This window comes from Syngnathus typhle, linkage group LG7 (assembly GCF_033458585.1).
Source record: "Syngnathus typhle isolate RoL2023-S1 ecotype Sweden linkage group LG7, RoL_Styp_1.0, whole genome shotgun sequence".
Lineage (NCBI taxonomy): Eukaryota > Metazoa > Chordata > Actinopteri > Syngnathiformes > Syngnathidae > Syngnathus > Syngnathus typhle.
This window is the reverse complement of record NC_083744.1, coordinates 3,640,261-3,661,931: the sequence shown is the minus strand read 5'-3', so window position 1 is coordinate 3,661,931 and position 21,671 is coordinate 3,640,261. Positions and strand designations below refer to the sequence as shown.

Below are 21,671 nucleotides of genomic sequence, written 5' to 3'. Positions count from 1 at the left end.
CGTCTCCACCGTCCTCTCCAATCTGCTGACTCGGCCATGTGCCCGACACACCCGAACTCGACTGCGACTTTCCAAAATAGACGGATGGATGGTCCTGCAGACTACTTGTTTTTTTATTTTGTAGTTTTTCCCAAGCTGCCCGCCGCTTTGAAAAGAAGCTGGGAGTAATTCCCCCGAGGGGCCTCTTGCCTCAGAGAGTGGCCTACTAATAGTTCTGCCGCCAATTTAACAGCCTGTCACCTCTGAATAGATTTTTTTCCCAATTTTCTCCAGCCCGTCCTTAAAATGTCCCCAACACAGTGGAACGTGACATTCCTGTGCTGTGTTTTTTCAACCTCGACAGATTGAACGGCCCATCCCGACACGCAGGAAGGTCTTTCACATAAAAGCGTGTGATGGATGAGAGGTCGCCAGCGTCCACGTTAAGAAAATGTTTCTGCCCGACTCCCCTGGTGACAGAATTGATGATGGTGTTCCTGTGGTGATTGAGAGAACGGTCGCATAAAAAGCGAGTAGCAGAGGGGACTGAAGACGCAGCCCTGAGGTATCCCACAAATTCAGAATGAACATAGAGGAGGTATTCTTTCCCAGTCCCACACTTTGGGGTCTGTTTATGACAAAGTCCAGTATAGGCTTTGAAACCTAAACTTGTTTCTGCAGCAGGAGTTGCCTGGCTGAAATGTCAACTGCTGAACACAAATGGGGATGATGCAACAAATTTGGAGTAGCAAATAGTTTAACTCCAGGAAGGATGCCATGTGAAAAAACAGCATCTGGCATGAATGAAACAATTCAACTAATCTACAAATAGAAGCAAATTGCATTTGTAGTTGTTCCGTCCCTCCGCTGGATGTCAGAAATGAAAATGCAAATCAAGATGCAACAAACAATGCGATGTCAGACTCCGGAGAGTCGTCTGCCGTTCCAGAGACGGCATGCACAACAGAGGCATTGTGGGGATTTGTGCTGCTACCGAGCAGTTTGGGGAAGTGTTTACGCTGGCCGGAACGACACACAAATACACACTCATATGTTGCCTGTTTTGTGTGTGTATGAGTTATCTACACTTCCTTCAGGACTTTGAGAGTGATGTCACCGTTGGCACGCCACACAGCGATGCCACTTGGCGAACATCCTGCTGCTGGCTGCAGCAACAATATCTGAATTCTCTCTCTCTCTCTGGGTGGTCCCTCCCACCCTTGCTAGCCCCCCGTGTTTGCCCAAATGTGTTTGCTTTTGGCTTGTAGCTTCACCCTGCCAGTCAAAATTGTCACCAAAGTGCAACATGTCATAAAAGTATCAAAATAAGAAGCACGATGAACCCCCGTTTATCAGTGCTAATGTAAGCTAACATCGGAAACTCGCAATTGTCGCAATTCAAATGACGATCTTCGACGCACAAAATGGACATATTGACTTTCATGACATTGGCTGTTTCCTTTTTATTTTCCATCTGGCTCCCCATGACTCGATCTCCCCGCCGCGACAATCCTGGGAATCATGCCTACCGATTAGCTCATGTCAAATAAATGAGCGCCAATATCGTTTGTAGTTAGCGGGTGATTAGCATTTGTCAAACTGACGTGTTGATGAACTTTATTAGCGTAATTAGCTCACTTCAATTGAGTTCACGTAAACTGGATGGATGGCTCACGTGGGCGGCGTGCGGGCGGGCTATATTTCACCGGCATCACAGTCTCGAAAGACCATAGATTTCTTGTGTCTGGAGGTTAGATGTTCTTTGCACAGCGTCTGCTGTGGCTGGTGAGTCCTATCCGTGAGAGGCAGACAAGGCCACAGATGTTACAGATGTGGGCCAGACCCGGTGGACGTGGGGGCATGGTGGCTTGCTGCATCCTCAATTTCCTTTTCGTTTCTCGGTGTTGAGCCAGGGTGATTTCGTAGGTCTGCAGCCCGTTTTGGAGAGCCTGTTGCCATTTGTGACGATCCTGGGCGACGTCTTCCCAGATGGCTGGGTTGATGTTGAAGGATTTGAGGTCTTGTTTGCAGACATCCTTGTAGCGGAGCAGTGGGCGGCCTACTTGCCTTTTGCCTGATTTTAGCTCTGCATATAAGATGTCCTTTGGCATACGACCATCTTCCATCCGACGGACATGGCCCAGCCAACGGAGACGCCGCTGCTTCAGCAGGGAGAGCATAGTGGGGAGCTGTGCACTCTCCAGGACTGCACTGTCTGTGATCCTGTCCCGCCAGGTGATGCCCAGTATGCGTCTCAGGCAACGCAGATGGAAAGAGTTTAGCCTTCTCTCTTGATGTGCATAAAGAGTCCAGGCTTCGCTGCCATACAAGAGTGTACTGACGACACAGGCCCTGTACACTTGCACCTTTGTATGGATGGTGAGCTTGCTGTTCTGCCATACTCTGGGTGTCAGTTTTCCAAAGGTAGAAGCTGCTTTCCCAATCCGGCTGCTGACCTCGGCATCGAGTGACAAATTGCAGGTGATGGTAGACCCAAGATAGATAAAGCTGCTTACAGCTTCCAGTGTGTAGTTGTTGATGGTGATGGAAGGTGGGACAGTAGTCCCCTGGCCCATTGTCTTGGTTTTGTTTAGGCTGATGGTCAGGTTGAAGTCCTGACATGCTTGGCTGAACCGGTCTAGAAGAGTCTGCAGGTGTTCCCTAGTGTGTGTTGCCAATACTGCATCATCAGCAAACAACATGTCCCGAATGGTGAGTGGTCTGACCTTGGTTTTTGCTCTCAGTCGGGATAGGTTGAATAGCTTGCCCTCTGTCCTGGTGTGTAAGTAAACTCCTTCAGTTGATGTTCCGAAGGCTTGGCGCAGGAGGAGAGAGAAGAATATCCCAAACAGAGTGGGTGCCAAAACGCATCCCTGTTTGACACCACAGCGGATGTTAAAGGACTCAGAAGTGCACCCATCGTACTGAACAGTACCTTTCATGTCAGTGTGGAAGGACTGGAGGATGCTGAGGAGTTTTGGCGGGCAACCTATCCGTTCCACCATTTGGAAAAGGCCGCTCCTGCTCACCAGGTCAAAAGCCTTGGTAAGGTCAACGAAGGCCATGTAGAGAGGTTTATGTTGTTCTCTGCACTTGTCCTGCAGCTGTCTCAGGGTGAAGATCATGTCCAGAGTTGATCTTCCTGCTCTGAACCCTGCCTGTGACTCTGGGTAGAGCATCTCTGCGAGGACTTGGAGTCTGTTTAGTACAACTCGAGCAAAGAGCTTACCGGTAATGCTGAGTAGGGAGATGCCACGGTAGTTGTTACAGTCACTCCTGTCTCCCTTGTTTTTGTACAAGGTGACGATGTTAGCATTTCTCATGTCCTGTGGGACAGAGCCTTCTTTCCAGCACAGGCATAAAAGCTTGTGCAGTCTATGCAGAAGAGCAGGCTTCCCACACTTGAGGACTTCGGCTGTTATCCCATCGGTGCCTGGAGCTTTTCCGCTGGGCAGGCTGTTAATTGCTTTGCTTAGCTCCTCAGTTGTTGGTTCCATGTCTAGCTCTTCCATAACAGGTAGGTGCCCTACATGCCTGAGGGCTGCATCAGAGACACTGTTGTCCCTGGCATAGAGCTCTGAGTAGTGTTCCACCCAGCGGTCCAGCTGCTTAGAGCGTTCAGCGATGGTTTCTCCCGAAGCTGATTTCAATGGGACAATTTTGCGGGGTGATGGTCCAAGTGCCTTTTTGATGCCATCGAACATGAGTCTGATGTTGCCTGTCTCAGCAGCTGCTTGAATGTTGCTGCAGAGCTGTAGCCAATAGTCATTGGCGCAACGTCTAGCGGCTTGTTGGAGTTTCCCCCTAGAAGATCGGAGGGTCTGTAGAGTTTTGGTGTTTGTAGTGCGCTTGTAATTTGTGAGTGCGACGCGTTTTTCTTCAAGAATTGGTGCCAATGTTGTTAAATTGGCATTGAACCAGTCATTTGGTTTTCCCTGCTTTTTGCCAAAGACCGACAGGGCCGTGCTGTGTATGGCATCCCTCAAGCCATCCCAGTACCGCTGAGCGGAGCTGGACTGGGGTGGGCCGTGGAGGGAGACTTCCAAGGCACAGAGGAAGGCTGTAGCTTTGGTTGGGTCGGTTGTTTTGCTGCTGTCGATGCGTAGGGCTCCCTTTGATTTGGATCTGTGTAGGTTTTTTGCCTGTAGCTTGACTCTACAGAGCACAAGGGAGTGGTCTGTGTCGCAGACTGCACTGTGGAGACTGCGTGTTTGAAGGATGCCTCCGAGATCAGAAGTGCGTGTTATGATCAGGTCTAACTGGTGCCAGTGACCTGAGCGTGGATGTCTCCAAGAGACTTTGCGAATGGGTTTAGTCTGGAAGTATGTGTTGGTGATGCAGAGGTGGTGATATGTGCAGAACTCCAGAAGTCTCTGCCCATTTTCATTCAGCTTACCGATGCCATGGTGTCCCAAGCAGGATGGCCAGGAGTCACGATCGGCTCCGACTCTAGCATTAAAGTCACCAAGTAGGTAGAGCTGTTCACGGCTGGGAATGTTTTTAAGAGTCGCTTCGAGTTCATCATAAAACCTTTCTTTTATTTCCTGGGGGGAGCTAAGTGTTGGAGCGTACACACTCACTAGGTGGACAGGTCCCATAGATGTATTGAGGCAGAGAACCAGGATTCTCTCAGAGCCACCTGTGGGTGGTACCACTGCTCCCAGGAGTGTGTTCCTGACAGCGAACCCTACTCCGTGTTCCCTGGTTTCCTCAGGGGGCTTCCCCCGCCAAAAGAAGGTATAGTCCTTTTCCTTGAGTGAGCCAGATCCATGGAGTCGTGTTTCCTGGAGGGTCGAGATGTCAATTCTGAGCTTCAGGAGTTCGTTGTTGATAACTGCAGTTTTACGGACATCACTAATTTGTTGTAGGTTGTCGCTGAGCCCGGGTGTCATAGTTCTGACATTCCAGCACCCCAGGCGTAGTGCTGGAATCTTCTGTAATTTCCTTTTGTTGCTTGGTGCGTGAATTTACAGCCCACTTGTTAGGATAAATCCCTAAGCTCCAAGCACCCAATGAAGCAGGCAGGCTGTGGCGGGAAAGCACCTTATTGGCTGGGGGCTGCCCAGCTTGAGGCGGGCGGTAGCTGTCCAATGAGACCGAACATCTCCCCCACCGTCGGAGGTAGCCCCTGGCACCCACACTCTACGCCAATATGAAAGGGCTTATAACTGGTAACTGCTAACTTCCCGTGTTGTGTCTCCACTGGTTAGTGGAGCTGAAGTTTCCTCTCCAGTGCGCAAGAAGCCTGGGCAAGTTTTATGGAAGCCTTGAGTTTCCCAGGCATCAGGGCTTCCCTCTCGGCCTTCCTGTTGTCACCCAAAGGAACGGTGAACCGATACGTTTGGCATCAGGTTGGCTGCAGGAGTTGCCAGAACAATGCCTTTTTTCTTTTAAAGCATGAGTCTGCGTAACGGAGTCCAAGCCGGGTTTTCTGTCGGGGTTTGCTCCCTTAGCCTTTTCGTTCCAGACGATACCCACAAGGCAGCGGGGGTGCTATTTCCCCCATAGCTGGGACAGTGGTTAGCGGGCACCAGGACATCCACGCGCCGGTGGGCCTGTACGTCACGCCTAGGGGCCCACTGTTGCTCCCCCGATCGATCCCCTGCAATTTAGCCTGGAGCCGTGAGGCACCCAGTTACCATGTGTGGCCACGAGGAGGCATGCAGAAGTCTTGACGGTGGAGAGGCTATGTACCGGCTGAGGAGACTTACGCACTCAGCTCCTCTTTTCGCCCCCGGAAACAGGGGGCTAGCCGGCGGCAGTGGCTGAAAGCAGAAGGTAGCAAGCAGGAAGAAACATGCAACATGCACTAGCTACGAGCACTACTACTCCAACACCACTGCACTTCGCATCACAACGCCCTGTGTGCAAGCACACACACACACAATATATTAATTCAAATGGAAAAAGCGGCCTTGCTTAATCACCCGTGTCCTCCATTTTGTTAACAGGGCAGGGGAAGTGAGCGTTGGGTTTTAAATTTCACGCATCGCTTTTTATCTCTGTAACGACCCGCGAAAGCCAAAAACGGACAGCCAGAAGTAGTATGTTTGATTCTCAAAACGTCTCCCCATCACTGTATTAGACACGTGGAACATTATCTGGAACAGGCTCCTATAAACGGAGCTCGCTCATTTTGGGAGTTCACAGGGATATTTATATCAAACGGGTCAGCAGAGGAAAAAAGAGCAGAAGCACCCACTTCTTCCAGACCAGGAATGAGCAACTTAAATGACATACATTTTCATCAGTGCTACTGGGGGGCACATAAGACCACACACTTCAGAACCAAATGTACAGTTTGACAAAAATGAAATACAACGAAAATGTGTTTATCGCCGGAGCGGATTAATGGCATTTCAATAGGAAACATTGATTTGGTATACAAGTACAAGACCAGCTCAGTGGACTAGTGGTAGAGTGTCCGCCCTGAGACTGGAAGGTTGTGGTTTCAAACCCCGGCCGGGTCATACCAAAGACTATAAAAATGGGACCCATTGCCTCCCTGCTTGGCACTCAGCATTAAGGGTTGGAATTGGGGGGTTAGATCACCATATGATTCCCGAGCGCGGCACCGCTGCTGCTCACTGTTCCCCTCTCCCCCAGGGGATGGATCAAAATCACATGGGGATGGGTTAAATGCAGAGGACACATTTCACCACACCCAGATGTGTGTGTGACGATCATTGGGACTTTAACTTTAACTTTAAGTAAATGAGGCAAATGTGAACAGCAGCACAATCGTAACCATTAATTAAAATAAAATAATAAAATAAATAAAATAAGTAAAATAAAAAAGAAAAGCAATAATGCTACACTTACCAGTAACTACTCTCACATAAAATAATAAAATAAAATAATGCTACACTTACCAATTACTCCCACATAAGCATTTGAAAAATCATAAATGCATACAAACCGTGTCGAGACTATTGAGCGAAGTGTTGGTAATACAAAATGATGATTAGCTCCACGAGCTGATAATTGTGGTCATCATTTTTGACTTGGGTAATTATAAGATCCCATCTGTGCTGACACAAAATTGATACGGAAATGTTGCATCACCGGTGGGCTGAACAAGCGCCACAATTCTGCTGAATGTTCCTCTTGCTTTGGAATGTTTGTTTATACACAAAATCGTTGAGCGCTACTGAGCATGTGGAGTAGATTGCGGAAGAAAAATTCCGATTTCAATATCCAGCAGACGCCAGTGGCCTATTTCCAACTTGTGTTTTTCTAGCGTTGACGCACAAGTGGGTTGCTTGCCTCTTGTTAGTTATTGGCCTGTAATGACGCAACCAATGGTCAGAAAATGAAGCTAGCAGGTTTAGATGTTGCTAATTGGCATTTGTAGGAAGATTTAAAAAACAACACAATGTGAGCGCAAACTCATTCTTTTGTTCGGCGTCGGCTTGAATATTCTCCCGGTCACGTGACCCTAATTAGCCATTTGAAAAGATGGGTGGATTTCAAACGCATCTCTCCAACAGTCTTTATGTATTGACCTTCGTTTGTGTGCAGGACAAAGGACTCTACACCACAGAAGTGATGTCCTCGAGACGGTGGTGCTTGTTAACCCTTCCGTAGAAACTGTCGTAGCAGAGGTAAGCTCAGACGCCACCTGACCAGGGTGTCTATCATAACATAAATGATTTAGAGTGCGTTCCTCCGTCAATTACTCTCTCAATCTTTTTCAACCCTTCTGATCAGGGCTGTGGACTCGGGGACTCGGACTCGGTCGGACTCTGTCATTTTTGCCGGACTCGGACTCGTTGCTGATTTTGAGCGAGTCCACCGAGTCCGACAATAAAAAAAAATACGTTCAATTTTATTTTCATCATGCTGCTGAGAATGCGCGTAGAAATACTGTCCACAGCCCTGCTTGCTTGTTATGAAGACAAATTTAGTTGTTGCGTGCGCGCCCGCCTGCCTGCGTGCACGTACAAGACCCACAATGCCCCGCGCGCACCCAAGATGGACGAACCCGGGAACAGCGAGAGAACAATGTTTTGCCTCTAGATTTGGGGGGGGAAACGGAGCGTAAGTTGCGATCAATGCGGCCACGTTGAGTTGCACTTAGGCTAATGTTTACATTATGTACCAATGTCAAGGACGATTATGTCACCCAGCTTATATCATTGATGTGTTTCGATAGTTGTGGGGTCGTCACTAATTATTTGTGTTTAGATAAATGGCTGAGCTATAATGGTGTAATTAATGATTAAAACTTGAAAGTATCTGTTTATTGTATTTGTTTATATGTTTAATAAGGACAAAGCCATTACAAAACTGTTGTAATTATTTAGATTTTGATCTAAATTAGCCTTGAATAAAGACTAAGCAGTCACATGAATTAACAGAAAAAATGGATAGCCGGACTCGGACTCGTGGTCAAGAGGCCGGACTCGGTGCAAAAATCCGACCGAGTCCACAGCCCTGCTTCTGATGCATCTTAATGGAGGTGTGTCTTTGCGTTTCCCAGATCCAGTGTCTCATCACAGACTCAGCGGGCCACAAGCTTGTGATCTTGAGTGGTCCAAGCTCGGAACACGGTGGCCTCCTTCTTCAAAGAGGGGTTTTCACCCACGACACCTTTGCGAGTATATTTTCTGATCCTGGGGTAAGTCTATCTACCTTACTAGTCTACATACACATGTTGGGTAAATTTTTTGTTAAAGAAAGAAAAGCCATAATTGGCACTGAAATAACAGACAAAAGTATGAATGAATCCAAATTTACTGGGAATAACTACTGGGAATAGGACATTCTTTTTGGTCCGACAAGGCAAACTAAGAACAAACAAAATGGCCACCGCTAAAGTGATGGTTCTCTTAAATTCATACAGTATTTTGTTGCACAACATTTTCAGGAAATAAATGTAACCAAGAGTACCTCCAACTGAACTTGCCAAAGGTGAAAACATCAGATTGATCTAAAGAGCACTAGTCAATGTTCTAATGATGTAATTCATTGGTGGAAGGAGCTGAAACCTCTCAGACCAGATCAAGGTTACCATTGTTTTGCTCCAAACCATTTAAATTTATTATTTCAAAATAAGCTTTTGTATGTGACAAAGTCCCAAAATAACAACAGTAAAAATCGATATCTTGATCAAATTCTGCCTTTTCTCCTTCTGCAGGTCATTGAACTTCTTGGCCCATCCATCCCCAAGCAGCAGGCTACACTTACCGTGTCCTGCCGCGGGGAGGTGGGCTGGAACTCCGTGGGACAGCAGCAGAGCCTTCGGGAGTTCCTGCACTACAAACTAAACCCTGATCCTGTGATCCTCAACATGGAAGGGGTCACCGAGTTCAGCGAGTACATCTGTGCCACGGTTGACGTGCCCTCCCCCTTTGAGCTCCTGGAACCGCCGACAACCGGAGGATTCCTGAAACTGTCCAAGCCATGTTGCTACATCTTTCCCGGTGGACGTGGCGACTCGGCTCTCTTCGCTGTCAATGGCTTCAACATCTTAGTAGACGGCGGCTCTGAACGCAAATCCTGCTTCTGGAAACTAGTCCGGCACCTGGACCGTATCGACTCCATTCTGCTCACTCACGTCGGTGCCGACAATCTCCCCGGGATCAATGGAATCCTACAGAGGAAGATCGCGGAGCAGGAGGAGGAAGGATCTCAAGGCTCCACCAACGGTACCGATTGGCTCAAGAACCTGATCTCTCCAGAACTCGGTGTGGTCTTTTTCAACGTGCCGGAAAAGTTGCGCATGCCAGAATCAAATCTTAAAGTCAAACGCAGCATCGAAGAAGCCTCGCTGACTTTGCAGTACCTTAACAAACTGGGAATCAAGCCCGAGCCTCTCTATCGAGTAGTCAGCAACACCATTGAGCCCATTACGCTGTTCCACAAGATGGGAGTGGGCCGCTTAGATATGTACGTTCTCAACCCTGTCAAGGAAAGCAAGGAGATGCAGTTCCTCATGCAAAAGTGGGCTGGCAACAGCAAAGCCAAAACTGGCATTGTTTTGCCAAATGGCAAAGAAGGAGAAATATCCGTGCCCTACCTGACATCAGTCACCGCCTTAATCGTCTGGCTTCCCGCAAACCCCGCAGAAAGGATCGTCAGAGTCCTCTTCCCGGGAAACGCACCTCAAAACAAGATCCTGGAAGGCCTGGAAAAATTAAAGCACCTTGACTACTTGCGTTATCCTGTGGCTACGCAAAAAGATATTGCGTCAGGAGCACCTCCCTCTGGGCTCAAGCAGACAAAGCTAAAACAAAGAACGGAGAGCAAAGAGAGCCTTAAATCTTCCCCCAAGACAACCGCAAAGGTCAGCAAGGAAAAAACAGAAGGGCAAGATGATGTCGGCACAGAGACAAAGAGCGAGCCCGTCAAGGAAATCCCGTCGGCAAAAAAGGACACAAAAAAGACGAGTAAAACGATCAAATCTAAACCTGACATCCCAGAAAAGAAAAAACTTCTCAAGGAAAAATCTTTGAGAAAGCACTCAAAAGAAAGAGTGTCAAAGATGGATGAGAAAAAGGACAAAGAGAAGAAAGAAATCAAGAAGGTCAAGAAAGATGAATCTGCTAGACAAGACGAGAAGAGAGACGGCAAGGCCAAAGAGGACAAGAAAAAGGACCCGTCCAAACCGGAGCTGAGAAAAATAGCAAAGCCTGACCTCAAACCACTCACGCCAGAAGTACGAAAGACTTTACACAAAGCGAAAGTGTCCAGCAAAACAAAGATCGGAAAAACAAAACCGGCAAAGGCCGAACCAAAGCCAGAAAAACCAAAAACTCGCAAAGAAAAAGTCCAAAGTGGAGAAAGCATTCAAGCAGAGCCAACGCAGAATGAGATTCCTTCCTCTGAAGGCCTCGCCGAGGACATCCAAGTCGTCAAAGAAGTAGCTGGAGATGTTCTGAAAGCATCCGCTGGTGAGGACGACTTGCAGATTGCAGCCCAAAGCCTTCCCCAAGAGAAGACAGAAGAACCAGAAAGTGTTCCGCCTACGACGGAGGCTCCTTCAAGGGAGGAAGCGCGACTACCGGAAGCTGAAGACAACCAGAAAGAGATGGACGAGACTCAGATGTATGAGGATGAGGGAGCTGCATCTCAAGATGAAGATGAAGATGCTCCTGATACTGCTGAGGCGAGGACAGAAGAAGAGGAGGAAGAGGAGGAGGCAAAAGAGGAAGAAGAGGAGGATATGGGAATTGGCGAAGAGGAAGATGAATTCCAGTTGAAGGACCATCACGGGATGGACAGCAGACATGAAACGAAAGACAAATCAGAAACTTTAGCAACGGTTGACACAAAAGAGGATGAAGATGAGCCGGTGAACAAGGCGGAACTGGAAGAAGTTGAAGATCTAGACGTAATAGCCGACGAAGAGCTCACGGGTGAAAGTGCGGCTAGAGAGCTGATGGTCAGCGAGAGCAAAGCCCACACCTTGACCCGAGCTGAGATGGAGGAAGACGAAGAGGATGAAGAGGGCTACCTTTCACATGTTGGTGGGACAACGGCGCCCATAAGTGCTCCTGGAACTGGAACGGCGGCGGTAGAACCCATCTCCTACATCCAAGACGAGACCATTCCGGGCAACTCCGAGACAGAACAGACCATCTCCGACGAGGAGATCCATGAGGAGGCAGAGGAACGGATCCCGCACCTTCAATATGACGTCGGTTCCCACGACGTCTCGGTTCCGGATCAGACTTGGTCATTTGTAAACATTCACGGCATGAGAGAGATGCAGCCTTCGGCCGGGAAAGGTTTCATACCTGGCGTTCAGGAGCAGCTGTCGCTCTTTACCAACATCTTCACTGCTCCTCTGGCGGAGGAAGAACACGTATCTTCTGCGACGTCCATCACAGAGTATGACAAAATGTCCTCTCTGCCCACCTCGCTGGCTGAAGACCAGTCTGTCGCATCCACCGTGGCTCTTGAAGAGCCGGCAAAAAGCCGAGTGGCAAGTGAGCAACTTCTCTCGTCTGGAACGCTTTCACCATCGTCTCTCGAAGACAAGTCTCCTTCGGCTGACTTGCAGCTTCCTCTCGAATACGCAAAGAAGGTTCCCGATTCCCACGATGATGATGACGATGAAGAAGAAGAAGAGGAAGATCAGACCCCCAATGTTGATATCTCACTGGAGAAACTCCAAGAGGGCTACGCCTTATCCCAAGAACCAAAGTGCAAAGAGAAGGATGCTGAAAAGCCGTCCGGTCCTGCATCTTTTGTCGCCATGTCCATCGAAGAAGACAAACCGGTCCGCTTTCCGGTAGAAGAGGAAAATATTGATGCGGTGGCCGCCAAAGGTGTCTCCTCAGTTGTGCCGACCAGACCTTTTGGCTCGGACTCTGTCACCTCCGAGAGCGAGGAGCGTTGTTTCAGTCCAGATGACATCACTGTCAAAATGGCCTCCCCGACCCAATCGGGACCACCCAGCGCATCTCATTCTCCTCTTCGACATTCTCCTGATCTGGACCTCCCTAATCTTGCCACCTCAACTGGAGACAAAATCGGAATGAAGAAAGAAGAAGAACAAAAAGACACCAAAAGAGAGGACAAACCATCTGTCAAAGAACCTAGACCTGTCATGGAGGCAGAACAAGACATGGAAAAAAAGCCAACCCCTAACCCTAACCCTTCAACACAAGTTCAAGCACCTTTGTCAGGACCAAAATCTCCCACCGATGAAGAACACGATAAATCTGCAGAAAAATGTTTCTTTGACGACAATGAAAATAACAACAAAGGCACCTTAGATGATGACGACAAGTCTGTAGTGAAAACAACTGTCACCATCAAAGCTTCTGAATTACAACAAATGGAGGATGAGAATGAATCCAAATCTGCTCCCCTGGAAGATGTTTGTGACGTTTCACCTATAAAAGATGAGAAGGTACTGAAAGATGCCAAACTTGACACTGATAAACCTGCAACAAAAGAAACGTTTGATGCCATTATGAAAAATGACCTTCAAGACTTGGGAGCAGAGACCACCGGTCCTTTAGCTAAGTCGCCTGAAGAAGCAACTGTTGATGACCATGAGCTCCAAACCATGGAAGAAATCAAGAAGACAGATGATGTTGTGGCTGAGCGTAACGAAACGAAACAGGAGGCGAGAGACGAGGACAGATCTTCTGACATTTTTACCACAAAAGCAGAAGAAACAGAGATTGAGTTTGTTCACAGCACAGAGGCAAAGGATGATCGTTCAATTGAAAAGCCTTTTGAGGAGGACAAGCAGGAAAGGAACAGCAAGGATGAAACCACGGACGATAAGATCATCAAAGACGATAAAGTAGAAAGCAGAACTGTCGCAGATGAGCAGACGAAAAAAGACGAGGCGGATACAATGTCGAGTGAAACCGTTTGTATGGCGGCTGCACACATGAGGGCCCAAGAAAAGGAACAGGAGATCAGATCTTCCATACGAGAACTATCGCTTGCAGACAAACCGGACAAAGACACAAAAATAGCGCTAGACGCTTTTGTTAGCGACATATCCGTTGCCGTGGAGATGGCAAGTGAGAATATCACTGAGCAGACCGCTCTGCAAGATGACATTTCTGTTCATGACAAAATGGACAACATTACCGACAAACTGGCCAAGAAGGAAGAAGTTGTGGATCAAAGCCTCTGTATCAAATCTGAGGAAGAAGATGAAGCGACTGATGAAGGGACTGCCGAACCCACTAAAGTGGAACTCAAAGATTCCGTTGAAGTAAAATCTATGGCGGAAGTGGATAAGAAGATGGATACAGAAGAACAACAACAAAAGATGGACACCAAAGAGATACAAAAGGAAGAAGCTGACGATAAGCATAAAAGCTCTGATGGTGTACTGAAGAAAGAGGAACTACAAGATGTTGATGTTGTATTGACCCAAACAATGAAAGACAAACAGAGCCCCATTAAGCTGAAAGAGCCAACAGTGTTGGAGGATGTTCAAGAAATGACCAAAGATGGCAAAGATGTTACGAAGGACTGCTCGGAGGATCCAAAACTGAAAGAAGTCAAATCTGAAGAGATCGGCGAGAAATCGGTGGAGGATTCAGTTAAGCAGCACGTTACTGACAATGAAGCCATGAAAGACAACAAAGGAGAGCCCACCATACGTTCAAATGGAGACAAACAAGAGACAGACACAGAATCGTTTGACAGAGAAAAGATCCAAAAGACAGTTACCAGGGATGACGTCAATGAGAGGGACGGGGGAGCTAAGGGGAACATACATGGAGAAGAAACCTTCGACACAGTGACCGCAGCTCCAAAAGAGGAGGAACAAGAACGTGATCAGGTTGCAACAGTTGTCATTTGCTCCAAAGAGAAGATGGCGAAAGAAAAGGATGATGCTCATGTTGCTGAACTGAGCAAGGAAAAAAAGATGGAGCAGGAACAGGAAAAAGAAGCAACCTGTGGGACCAAAGATCTGTGTGAGACCAAATCTAAAGAGATCAAAACCACGTCTGATATGAAGGCGGAGGAGATCAGCGACAAAGAGAGAGTTGAGGTAGAACATGCCAAGGAGAAGTGGGAGCAAGAGGAGTTGCAAGAGAAGGACCTGGATGAAACCAGGATGGAATCTGCACAGGCAACATTGGGAGATACGGTCTTAGACCAAAGGCCTGCCTTCCTGGTGCAGTCTTCTGATGAAGACCAGGAGGAGGAGGAAGATGAGGAAGAATATATATGTATGGGCTCTAGACCTTTATCAGTTGAGCTGAGAAAATCCCAACCTGACTTCATTTCTGCCGTCCAAACATCTACAATGAGCGATCGACCTGAAGAGGCCGCACCCAGACTGAGCGTAATAGTAATACCAACTCTAACCATGCAGGAACCTTCAGTGGATGAAGACATCAAAGACTTTTCAGCAGAAGAATGCAGTCTTTCTAATGACGTCGCAAAACCCGCAACTGCTCCTTCAACGACCACCCACCCGGAGCCGTCTTCAACTCCTGACTCGGGAACTTCTATTCAGAAACAAGAACCGTCCTCTGATTCATCATACACTCAGACAGAACCAGAGTCCGGCTCCAGCACTGAGAGTCAATCCAAAATCCAATCTCCAACAAGTCCTGGTGCTGGGAAACCTGACAAAGAGGCTGAGCGGGAAATGGAAGGAGAACGGGAGGCGGCTTCTCCAGGATTTTCACAGCCTTGTTCGTACTTCCTATTGGACAAAGCCTTGGATGACGGCAGGCCAAGTGATGCTTTGAAATCAGAGGAGAGCACTGAGAACGGACAACAAAACCAAACTTTGGATGCATCCAAATATGACCCATATGAGAAGCCCGTTCTAAAATATACTGCCACTCAAGAAGGGACAGGTGTGTTTGAAGGTCCGACTTTTGAGATTAGCATGCATGATAACAGGAGGATGAGCCAAACCAGGTCAGCCGTGTTCCTACACGAGGACCAAGTCAAAGAACCAACATCCTTGAGCAGAGCTGATGACGACAGCACACAGAGTGACAGCCACCAAAGCGCATCACCAGAAGAAGAAAACAGAGAGAAAGGGCAAGAAGAAGAGCGGGAACGAGAGCAAAGAGCCGACGTGGCTTCCGCTGACAAGAGTTTTTCAGCTTTCAATATGGAAGACAATAAGATTTCCCAGGAGTCTTATAGTCCCAAAGAGGACAAACCAGAAAAATCAGAGAAAGAGAAGGAAGATACCCAGGAAGAAACTTCAGGAACGTTACAGACAGGAGAAAGGGATCAGGCCTCTAGTGGTGGTGTGCTTCACTCCGCTGGACAGCAAGAAACCTGGAACCCATCAGATGTCAGCCCTCCGTTCACACAAAAGGACACCGCAACGAAGGAGATGGAAAAATCATCCGAAGACACGATGGCAGCAGAAAAAGATATTCTACCCCAAGATCCTTCATCCTCTGCAAGGGAAGAGCAAGAAGGTAAACTGAGAGCAGGCTTGGGCTCCTCGTCTTTAGATGACAACATTCTTGCCTCGGACAACAGTCAAGCCGTGACGGACTTCCCCAAAGGTAAAGAACATTTGGTAGATGTACGCTTACTAGTAGCAGCTGAAGATTTCAACGTTGATGATGACGATGAAGATGATGATGAGGAAGAGGAGGACTCCAGTGATGTCGACATGGAAAAAGGTGCCAGGGAGCAGTCTGAAAAAGAACGGTGCAGACGTAGTCCTGATAATAATACGACACCTTCTGAGGACTCAAACAAAACCTCTCCTGAATTGAACTTCCAAAAAGAGGAGATGGCCTCCAAACCTACACCTGATCAAGCCTTTATGATGTCCAAGCAGGACACAAGTCAAATATTCCAATCTGGTGACACAAACCTTCTCGAGAAGGAAATGGTCTATGGAGCAACAGCTGCTGGTATGACCACATCTCCCGAGACCAAGAGCGAAGCCAAAACGACAACAAGTGCTGTCAAAGAACCAAAACCTCTCGAAACAAAGGAAGACAAAACATGTTTATCCCCTGAGCCAGCATCACCCAGAATCGCCCAGGGTGTTGCTTCCTCTGAGGTCCAGCAGTCACAGAACAAGGATGAAGACAAAGAACCTTTGTTGCCACCATCAGAAAACAGTTGCCAGTCATCACCCACGAGCAACCTCAGCAGCTCAACCTCAGCATTACCATTAGACCGACCCACGTCCGTATCTGTGCCTGCTTCTGGTCTCTTTGCTCTGCACACCGACACCTATGCCGATATCGGACCGGGTGGATCTGAAGGATACTCTGCTGTCACTCAAGTGGGTCCAAAAGATCAGCAGTACGAAAGCCATCCGGATGTATGTGGACCATTAACCTTAAGTGAAGATGACCAAGAAGACAACCGAGTGGAAAGTTCAGATCTGACTGCTAAAATCGAGAACCAGCTCTCCTGGTTACCTTGCGCCTTCACCACCTCTTCAGCCAGTAACACATCAGCCTTTTCCAGTTTCACTCAGCATTTAGAAGACGCTGCAAGCAATTTAGCCCAACAAGTGCCATTGCTCACGAGCAGCTCTGTAACCTCAGCTTCTGGTGGCCTTCAGAGAGACGAGTACATGGAGGTGGTGACCAAACCTGCAAAAGAGTATCCTCAGGCTGAGGAGACCAAATTGTCGTCATCTGTTGGAGCAAGTATTGAGCTCTCCTCGTCAGAAGCTAGTTTTGATGTCTCTTCACAAAGGGCTGACAGGGTTCCTCAAGGGCCAGTAGATCTCGTACGTGACTTTGAAGGGCAAAACATGTCTGGAGAGAAAAACACGTCGTCATTACAAACTATGGAAAGTAATTTGAATACAACAGATCCGAAGACTGCCACGACTGTTGCATCGTTACCAGAAGTGCTGATGCAAGCTGCTCCTCACGCTGCCTCCGTCACCTCAGCGAGTCCAAGTGGTGCTATGAACACCTCATGTGCCGTCGCAGACCCTCCACGAGCAGAGGAGGGAAAGCAGCTGAGCGTGAAGACCCTACATGATGAAAAGGACAAGATGATGATCCAAGATGAAGGAGACCAAGAAACAAGAAAAAACGACACTGCGGTCGGTCAAATGGAATCAAAGTCCTCAGAGAATGAGATGTGCAAAGACAGCACAGAGAAGATGAAAGCTGCAGATGTCAAGTGGGAAAAAGAAGCCGACCTCCCAGAGGTTTCGGAGAAGCCTCCAGAGAGATTGGAGGCAAGGCGAAGGAGTAGCATATCGGATTGGGAGCTGCTGCAGAAGCCTGATGATTTCCCAAGTGCCCATCCGTCAGGTTACAGTGACCAAGATGAGGAAGCCTTCGAAACGATGGCGAGCATCCACGGTGCCTCCTCAAGAGCAACCTTGAGCAAAGCAAAAACCGATCGTCCGTCAGACTTGAACACAGGAGTCTTCTCTGCTTCCTCTCTAACTGATTCCTCTTATGACTACAAACAGCGTAAAGGAGAATTGTCTCCTTCCTTCATCAACCCGAGTCCACACCAGTTCTCCGGTGACGAGGGTGAAGAGGACGACCGAAGCGACCATTCCCAGGAGGGAGGCGATGCGGTCCACGAGCAAAAATCTGTGAAAAGGAAATCGCATAAGCAAAGGCGTCACCATGGAGACGCCGGTCATCAGTTGTCTGGTGTCACTTTAGCCGGAGAGGAAACACCTCCCACATCGGTGAGTGAGTCGTTGCCTTCACCGTCCGATTCTGACGTGCCGCCAGGAACCGAGGAATGTCCATCCATTACGGCCGAAGGCAACCTGGACTCAGATGAAGACGCTGAACATTTGCCTGCGGACAAATTGTCTGCCCCTGGTGCTGCCGGTGGCCAACGGCCCTCATCGCCAAGGGCAGCTCAGAAGACGCAGGATCCGCTCCCTACCTCGGTTAAGGATCCACCTCCACAACCTCCCCATCCACATGCGTGCATGGTGGATCCAGAGACTGTCCTTCAGGACGTCAGCAGCACAGGAAAACCTCTCAAGAAAGACCCTAAGGCTACCAAGGGTCTCAGGAAAGCCAAACCCAAATCAGCTTCTCCTGCCCGAAAGGGGGACACAAAGAAGAGGTCCACCACGCCGGTGAAGCAGGCCCACAAGGACTCGGCTTCACCCCGATCAGCATCCCTCAGGAGGAAGGACCTGGAGAGGAGCTCCAAGCTGGTGAAGATGTCAGAGAACCAAGGTTCACAAAGTGACATCCTCAAGGGCCTGGTCAATAGAGTGAAGAGCAGTTCAGGTGAGTTTCATCTTTGAATGAAGATCCCAAGACACTGGGACAGTAAAAGAATGTTGGCCGTGTGTTCAGGAAACAACTCTCAGAAAGCTCCTTCGGCAGTCCCGCCCGGACTACCGGTCTACGTGGACCTGGCCTACGTGCCCAACCACTGCAGTGCCAAGAACGTGGACCAGGAATTCTTCAAGCGGGTGCGAGCGGCGTACTACGTGGTGAGCGGTAACGACCCGAGCGGCGGGGAGCCAAGCCGCAGGGTCCTGGACGCCCTGCTGGAGGGCAAAGCTCAGTGGGGCTCCAACCTGCAGGTGGTCACGCAACCGCTTGGTTTTGGATATTTCCATTTATCAACCATACTCGTGGTCTGATTGATATTTGCTCTTTCTGACGCTGAAGGTGACCCTGATCCCAACACACGACACGGAGGTGACCCGCGAGTGGTACCAGCACACACATGAGAGGCAGCAGGACCTCAACATCATGGTCCTGGCCTCCAGCAGCACAGTGGTCATGCAGAACGAGTCTTTCCCCGCCTGCAAGATCGAGTTCTAACTTGACCACAAATGATTTGCCTCGTCGCCAAACACAATTCGGGACCAAATATAATCGGTTAAATATAGCTGATTATCTTTTTTCCCATTTGTTACTAAATTTGATGAAATTGCCGTACTGGTCCCTTTGAGGCCCATTTGCACAGTCAGTCATAACATTGTTATCTATTTTTTTCTTTTGAATCTATTCATTTGAACGGAGAGCCGTCACTAATCATTTGACACTCAAGAAATATTATCATTTTAGTAGATCTCGTTTTTCATGTATTCGTAAACTGCAATAATCGTGCAGGTGTCCCTAATGAAGTGTCCTCGGCCGAGATCATCTTGCTGCTGCTTTATAATTATTAATTACATTTTTAGATTTTATTTGAGATTTTTAGATTGTTTATGTCCTTATCCCAATGCTGCTTTGGAATAACTTAAAATCATTTATTTCATTTTAATTTCTATTTTAATAGTATAAAACATTTAAAAAAAATGTATTTTAAATATTTTCAGTCATGATTACCTCTCCGCTACCTGAGAAACATTGTCATTTGTGATATTTTGTGTGGATGTTCCTGACAAACGACGTTTTCGCACTAAAACGAATCACATTCGCGAAGGTTTCTCATCATGACATCGTCTTGGAGACGACAACACTAATGTAGCAAACGGAAGCTGGTTTTTCAACCAAGCAATAGGACCAGACCAAACACAAAATTCCAAAAAGGCCGTCAAGTCCCGTTGGATTTGAAAAAAAAGTACTAGGAATATCTTTGCACCAAGCCAGAATGCACTTTTTCACCGAGAAGGAAGTGCGAGGGGTTTAACTGTTTGTATTGAAGAACAGAGATGACCTCGTTGCAACATGTAAATATTGATCATAACAGCAACTATTTATAAATGAGCATGAATGAATGTTGGGGGAGGCATTTGTTGGAATATTTATTTGATTTTGCAAATGCTGCATGCTCGAAGCTGGTAGCTGAGAATGTAGTCCCAGTTATTTTTTTATCGTGCAAATATTACAAAGAATTCTGCTCGGTGTCTTCTGACCAAAACATTGATCGTTTTGGGCTCAGTTAACGCTAATTCGGTTTTCCACCAACATGACTGATGCATTCCCGAAAACGAGCAGTTAGCAAATTGTCTTGCACTAAATAACCCAAATCATCTAACCTGATTTTGAAACCCTAAATTGAAACCCAACTGTAAAAGCCTGATTTGAAACTTTAATTTGAAGCCTACTGTGAAACATGAAATCTCTTTTCAAACCCTGCGTTGAAGAAATCTCCAATTTCCCAATTGTAATGAATGCAGCATCAGCATGTTGGTACTCGTGATGCGTTTGAGCGATCTTGGAAACGTTGAACTCGGTTTGATTTAACGACGTCATAGCTAGCAGAAGACAACGACTTTCTCGACAATGCCTCAAAGTTCTGAACAAAACGTTTTCAATCGCGTCCGGATGTGATTTTCTTGGCTAAGGTATAATCTTTACTATGGAATGGAAAACGTATTTTTATGAATGTAGATGCACAGACTAACGACTCAAAAGTGGATTTAATGGCAACCCGGTCATTGCAAGTTTTCTGACGACGCCAAAACACAAAAGCAGTGACGGCTGCCCTCGCCGGCCGCAACCTTCTCCTGACTACGACTTGAAAAAAAGGTCCAAATGGTCAAACACAACACGAATGTACCGCACGCACACACAGCAACATACACCCACACGCTTTGTACATATCTCGGAACGTAACCTTTCGGCTTGGACAGTGATTCCACCCCACCTAGAGAACATCATGTTATCCTCTTGCATGTGACTCATTTGGTTCTAATCCTGAATGTAATTGTTGAACATGGAAGCAGCGCTAACGCTAAGTCTGAACGCCAATTTCAGATTGTGTGCTTCTGTTTAGTTCTGTCGTTATCAAGATGCTGTACAACGCTAACTCTCTCTGTCTCTCTCTCTCTCTGGAAACATAGAAACTTTCTTCCTCTTTCAACTATCGCTGTCTCTCTCTGGTCAAGTAGAAGTGCCGCGCACGCATTCATTGTAAAAGGGAAACAGCCCGGTAATCATTGATTAAAGTACATTCAACTCGATGATGAGTGTCTTTTTCTTCTTCTTGTGTTGTCTACGAAGTACCACCTATGTGTATGTTAAAGCACTAACCCTACTTTGGGGTTACCTACCTACTTTGCTACCTTCTATGCACACAATAGAGGGTTCCATAGGGTAGTTGTTAGTGCTCTGGACTCTTACCACAGCAACTCCAGTTCAAATCCCTGTGGGACAAAATAAATATTTTATCATGGAAAGATTTGTAACACAAGGTTAGGGGTTAATGCTAGGGCTGGGGTTAGGCTTTGGGTTAGAGCTAGGGTTAGGGTTAAACCTAAAGTTAGAGTTAGAGCTAGGGTTAGGGTTAGACCTAGGGTTAGGGGTTAGGGCTAAGGTTAGTGCTGGAGTTAGGGTTAGAGCTAGGGTTAGGGTTAGTGCTAGGGT

The 21,671-nt window shown here is 47.5% G+C and overlaps 1 protein-coding gene across 1 annotated transcript; it reads left to right on the top strand.

The window, feature by feature from the left end:
* Positions 1-7,504: 7,504 nt before the first annotated feature.
* On the top strand, positions 7,505-21,268 carry map1ab (microtubule-associated protein 1Ab). Its single transcript, XM_061283909.1, has 5 exons — positions 7,505-7,583; positions 8,462-8,599; positions 9,119-18,632; positions 18,702-18,934; positions 19,023-21,268. The coding sequence occupies exons 3-5, from the start codon at positions 9,272-9,274 to the stop codon at positions 19,176-19,178; spliced, it is 9,750 nt and encodes a 3,249-aa protein (XP_061139893.1). The 5' UTR covers positions 7,505-7,583; positions 8,462-8,599; positions 9,119-9,271; the 3' UTR covers positions 19,179-21,268.
* The last annotated feature ends 403 nt before the right edge of the window (positions 21,269-21,671 follow it).

What these genes read in the sequence shown, in the direction of transcription:
- map1ab (XM_061283909.1), top strand. Translation starts at nt 9,272, where the DNA reads ATGGAAGGGGTCACCGAGTTCAGCGAGTACATCTGTGCCACGGTTGAC. An exon ending in TAGAGTGAAGAGCAGTTCAG is followed by an intron (nt 18,633 to 18,701) that starts GTGAGTTTCATC and finishes CCGTGTGTTCAG; the next exon opens with GAAACAACTCTCAGAAAGCT. An exon ending in AGTGGGGCTCCAACCTGCAG is followed by an intron (nt 18,935 to 19,022) that starts GTGGTCACGCAA and finishes CTGACGCTGAAG; the next exon opens with GTGACCCTGATCCCAACACA.